This window comes from Microtus ochrogaster, unplaced genomic scaffold (assembly GCF_000317375.1).
Source record: "Microtus ochrogaster isolate Prairie Vole_2 unplaced genomic scaffold, MicOch1.0 UNK16, whole genome shotgun sequence".
NCBI classification, from domain to species: domain Eukaryota; kingdom Metazoa; phylum Chordata; class Mammalia; order Rodentia; family Cricetidae; genus Microtus; species Microtus ochrogaster.
This window is the reverse complement of record NW_004949114.1, coordinates 599,779-605,065: the sequence shown is the minus strand read 5'-3', so window position 1 is coordinate 605,065 and position 5,287 is coordinate 599,779. Positions and strand designations below refer to the sequence as shown.

At 48.2% G+C, this 5,287-nt stretch overlaps 1 protein-coding gene across 1 annotated transcript; it reads right to left on the bottom strand.

The window, feature by feature from the left end:
* Window positions 1–2,656: 2,656 nt before the first annotated feature.
* Mblac1 (metallo-beta-lactamase domain containing 1) lies at window positions 2,657–4,215 on the bottom strand. Its single transcript, XM_005367076.3, has one exon. It carries the CDS (start codon window positions 3,727–3,729, stop codon window positions 2,947–2,949), a length of 783 nt encoding a protein of 260 aa, XP_005367133.1. The 5' UTR covers window positions 3,730–4,215; the 3' UTR covers window positions 2,657–2,946.
* Between the last annotated feature and the right edge of the window lie 1,072 nt (window positions 4,216–5,287).

Genomic DNA, 5,287 nt, shown 5'->3' with positions numbered 1-5,287 from the left:
TAGGCAATGGTGATATATCACACTCTGCATTCTTATAGACCAGGCTGGTCTCGAACTCACAGAGATCCGCCTGCCTCTGCCTCCCGAGTGCTGGGATTAAAGGCGTGCGCCACCATCGCCCGGCAAGCCTTTGTTTTTATAGCCAAAATCTACATAAAAAATAGTTCCCCACACTATCTTTACTGACAGTAGTCACTGATAAGAAAGGAGCCTCATATTACAGGAGGTTATAATATATCTGTTCTAACAGCAGACTCAGGAAGGTGTAATCTACTGGCCCTTGCTCTAAACAAGTTACTAATATTCTGACTTTACCCTTCACCTTAATTTCAACTAACATAAGTTCATAGCCCAGGAAATTAACTGTTTATACAGGGAAAAGGCTGAGTCACTAAAACTAGCTTCAGAGAGAAAAATTCTCACCTGGGCACCTTGCTGGAGTCAAAAACTGGGTCCCCAGTAGAGATTTCTTTTTTCCTTTTAACTCAACCAACTAGACTCTCATACAAATCATGCCCAGCTGCCAGGGAACTTCACAGCCATGCCCCTTCTGAAACATAAGGTGTCTCCTTGCCAGATGAAAGTGCATGCTTGATATTACTTCGACTATACCAAAAGGGAAAAAAGAAAAGAAAAAGAAAACGCATGTTTGATACTATTGTTACCACCTATGGAACTGCTAACTTTTCTGTACACCTATATAAACCGAAAGTTTTGTAGAGATTACCCCTTCTGCCTTCTGTTTTTTCTTCTCCCTTCTTTCATCTTCCCCCAAGGAATAAAGAAACATGCAGGGAAAAATGTGCCTAAGTCAGTCAGTTTTGTCCTATTCCTCGGATCCAGTTCGTAAGCCAGTTTTCCTTTGCCCTAGGAGTCCTGTTCTGAGCCCTGAGGGAGTGCTGAGGCTGGTATTCAATGGCTCCTGATACCCAGGCTTGCCGATGTGAACCCTCATTCCTTAACACTTCCCTGTCCCTTTACAGGCCAGCCCCATGAGTGTTCCTTTTTATTTTTGTGACTAGGTCTCATGTAGCCCAAGCTGGCTTCCAACTTGCTCTGTAACTGAGGATAACCTTAAACTTTTAATCCCCCTGCCTCCACTTCCTAAGTACTGGGGTTATAGGTGTATGTCATACACTCAGTTTTATGCCATGTTGGAAATGAACCAGGTACTTCGTGCATGCTGGGCAAGCATTGTATTAAGTTACTTCCCAAGGCCTCACAGGTCTTCTTGCTGCTCAAATCGGTCAAACTGTTGTGGCTCAGAGAATTACATCTACTGTACTGCTGCTGCGGACACCTTTCTCTCAGATCCTCAGGGAGGCAGCTTTCTCCCCATTCAGTTCTTTAGTCAAACTCCATCTCACAAGCTGGATATGGTTGGTGCCTCACCCCTGAAATCAAAGCAACCAGGAAGATGAGACAAGAGGGTTGACACTTTTGAGGCCATTTGGGGTTACATAGTAAATTCTAGGTGAGCCTGGGCTACAGAGCAAGGTAGTCTCAAAAACAAAATGTTATGTTTGGTAGTACTCACCTGCACTTCCTGCAAGTGCTCATCTGAGCTTCCTGGAATGCTCACCTGCGCTTCCTGTGAGTGTACTCATTTGCACGTCGGAGGTGGAGGTAGAGGCAAGAGGACGTCTTCCTCAACCATACCAAGTTCAAGGCCAGCCTGAGTTACAAAGACCCTAAACAAAAACAAAACCCAGGGGCCACAGAAATGGCTCAGCTGATGAAGGTGCTTACTGCTAAGCCTGATGGCCTTAAGTTTGACCCTCAGAACCTTCGTGGTTGAAGGAGAGATCCATCTCCTGCAACTTGTCCTGACATCCATGTATAAGCTATATATAGCTCAAATTTTTGCACATACACCCTCTAAAATAAATAAATGAATGTAAAAATAAACAAAGAAGCAACATCGTTCAGAGGCTTTTCAACATCAAGCAGCCTCCCCCAGCCCTGCTCTCTAGCCTGTCCTCAACCCGTAATTATTTGGTTGCTATTATTATTATGTTTACTCATCTGTCTTCTGAATGGAACATCTGACTTCTGTGTGAGGCAGCGATCTGCCACGTGCTCACTGTAGTGGTATCACATGACCTACATCAGTGCTTGAGACATCACAGGTGTTAAATAGTTGTCCATTGGGTGAATTCAATGAATAAGTGAATGAACATCATGTGAAGGCCAGGTGGCACCTCACATGCCTATAATTCTGTAATCCCAGTACTTGGGAGGTGGAGGTAAGAGAATCAGGAATCAGAGTAGAGTACAGGAGACTCTTGAGAGAGTGTGTGTGTCAGGTGTCTAAGGGGTCATCTCATCTCTGTATCTGGCACTTTCTCACCAGCAAGCATCCTGGGAGAGACAAGCCATTGGCCACAATGTTCCTCTCTTGCAGGTTCTGGTTATAGTCCCCCAATGATCATTGTTATCAATATTTTTCATTTACATCAGGGCAGTGTGTCGTCTAGTTTTGGGGTTTTGTTTTTGTTTTTTGGAAGATCTTACAAGAATATTCATCAAGATGGCTCAGTGGGTAAAGGTGCCTGCCGCCAAGTCTGACGACCTGAACTTAATCCTGAGGACCCACAGGGTGGAGAGAACCAACTCCTCCAAGCTGCTTTCAGTCCTTCACGGCCACAAACACACACCTAAATCAATATTTTAATTAAAAAAAATATTTTCTCTGAAAAAAAAAAAAGAAAAGAAAAATTTCCTGTGTTTTACAGAGGCTCACAGAGGATGCAGGGCTGACCTAGTCCTTCGTCCTACTTAGGTTGCAGACAGTGCTAATGGTGACTGATGTCAGTCATTCCGTCTTGTTTGGAAGCTGCCTCCTGCAAAGGCTGAACATGACAAGTCTTGCTTGCTCTGCCTGTGTCCTCTCGGTTTTCTGGACTCCAGTTCCTCGCTGGAAGGACTTTCCTAATGGGAGTCCAGTTAAGTAGCTTCCTTGTCTTCACATACCAAATCCTCCGTTCTCTTCACTGCTTCCCTGACCACCCGAAAGGGGGCTCCGTGACCAGGCACCACCACATCAGCCACACCCAGGATCCTCTCCCGGCTCCGCTGCTGAGCTACTGGGTCTTCGCTCAGGGCCTGCCAAGAGTCCTCGTCCCCAAGGCGCTCGAACACATCGCCAGCCACCACCACGGTGCCCAGGCTGGTGCCCTCCACTACGACGCTCACATCGCGCTGTCCTCCGTGGCCCGGCGTGGCCCACACCTGCAATCCGGAGCCTAGTAGCAAGGGCTGCGTTTCACACAGCCCATGAGGCAGATAGAGGCCCCCGGGAAGGCAGAAGTCATGGGACACTAACAGAGCCGCCTGGAGAAACAGCCCTAGGTTCCCGATGTGATCTGAGTGCCCGTGGGTCCCCACCACCAGAGTCACGTCTCCGGGGGCCACGCCCTGCCTACCGAGGGCTTCCAGCAGCGCCTCCCGAGCCCAGGGGCCTCCGGTGTCCACGAGAATGGGGCCACGCACCGCCTCCTCCAGGGCAGTCTTCGTGCCGCCGTCTACGGACGGGGCCATTGGGCGGCTGGAACCCGAAGCCCAGGCCCGGGGCAGGACGAGGGTCACAGTGCCGTCAGCACGGACCGCGTTGCCCGTCCCCTGCGGCTCCGCATAGCCGCGCTGCAGAACCAACACCGAGTAGGAGTCGCTGGTCGCCAGCAGAGGGGTCTCACCGTGCAGAGGCTCAGTCCGCACTGGACCGCTCATTGCAGACACGGACGACTGCCCAGTACACTCCAATTCTTACGGCAAGCCCTGCCACGCTTTCCTTCTCAACTCGTTGCTACCCCCAGTACTTAAAGTGGTATCGCCCTCCACCCCTCGCCTAAGATGGTGTCGCCCAACCCGCCTTTCCACGCGACCTCGCCTTCCTAAACTTCTTGGCCAGGGTCCCATTAGGCTTGTAGTCGGTAGCTCTTCACCCATCAACATTTTAAGGTACCTTTTCCTCCTTCGCCTCTAGCTCTAGCCATTGACTAATTTGGAACAAACTATCGCTGTTCTTAAGTCTTTTTTACTCTGGGAAAATTCAAAAGTCGGGAAAACGGGAGGAATTTTGCTCTTCACAGGCTCCCGTACAAATTTTGGCAGCTGAAGCGCTAGCCACGTTGCTTAACTCTAATCTCTGTACAGTTTACACTATGTGTTGCACGAACTTCGTTTTTTTGTTGTTGGGGTTTTTTTTAAAGATTTATTTATTATGTATACAACATTCCTTCCATGTATGTTTGTATGCCAGAAGAGGGCACCAGATCTCATTATAGATGACTGTGAGCCACCATGTGGTTGCTGGGAATCGAACTCAGGACCTCTGGAAGAACAGTCAGTGCTCTTAACCTCTGAGCCATCTCTCCAGTCCCCCCCCCCCTTTTTTTGTATTTTCTGATACAGGGTCTCATGTAACCCAGGATGGTCCTGAACTTGTTATATAGCTGAGGAAGACCTTAAGCTCTTGATCCTTTCGCTTCCGCCTCCCAAGTGCTAGGCTTATAAACGTGCACCTCTACTCTGATACGGTTGCTTCCCCAACCCTTGCCAGTATTTTTGGGGCACGAAATTATCAGCACCATTAGCTGCTGATAGACAGCAGGCCAAAGACGCCACTGTTGGGTGCTCGGATAATGTGTACATGTTTGAAATGGGGCTCAGTCTAAGTCATACAGAAAAGATTTAATCGCGATATAGAAAATATGGCACCTGTAAAATATGAAACAGCTCACATATCTACCCACCTAACCTATCGGCATTGCTTCCACTGCCCTGTTCACAGACTGATGGTGTACAGTCTCATGCTTGCCGGCTGTGTATATGGGCTGGTGAGCGTCCCTTTTTGGCTTCTTATTTTGAGAAAGGGACTTATGTAGTTCTGGTTGGTCTTGAACTGCCATGTAGCTGGATGATAGCTTTGAACTCCTGATATTCTTGCCTCCAATTCTCAAGTGCTGAGATTATAGGGGTTTGCCACCATCAGGTTTTATGTGATCCAATTCACATCCTTGTCCATACTAGGTAGACATTCTACCAACTGAGCTACATCTGTAGCCGTCCTCTGGCCTCTTGAACAGGTCAAAATAGACCCCTTTCAAAAAGCAAAGAGACTTTCCCACAGCTCATACCATCACTGACCAATTGGTGCAGGTGAGGACCAAAAAATACAGAGAAAGCTTCAACACTGCAGGGAGCCAGACAGGACCGCCATTGCAAGATGGCACCACATCCTGTCTTGCCGGTTATACTCCATATTTGGCGATGCCTTTGAGAGCTG

What these genes read in the sequence shown, in the direction of transcription:
- Mblac1 (XM_005367076.3), bottom strand. Translation starts at nt 3,729, where the DNA reads ATGAGCGGTCCAGTGCGGACTGAGCCTCTGCACGGTGAGACCCCTCTG.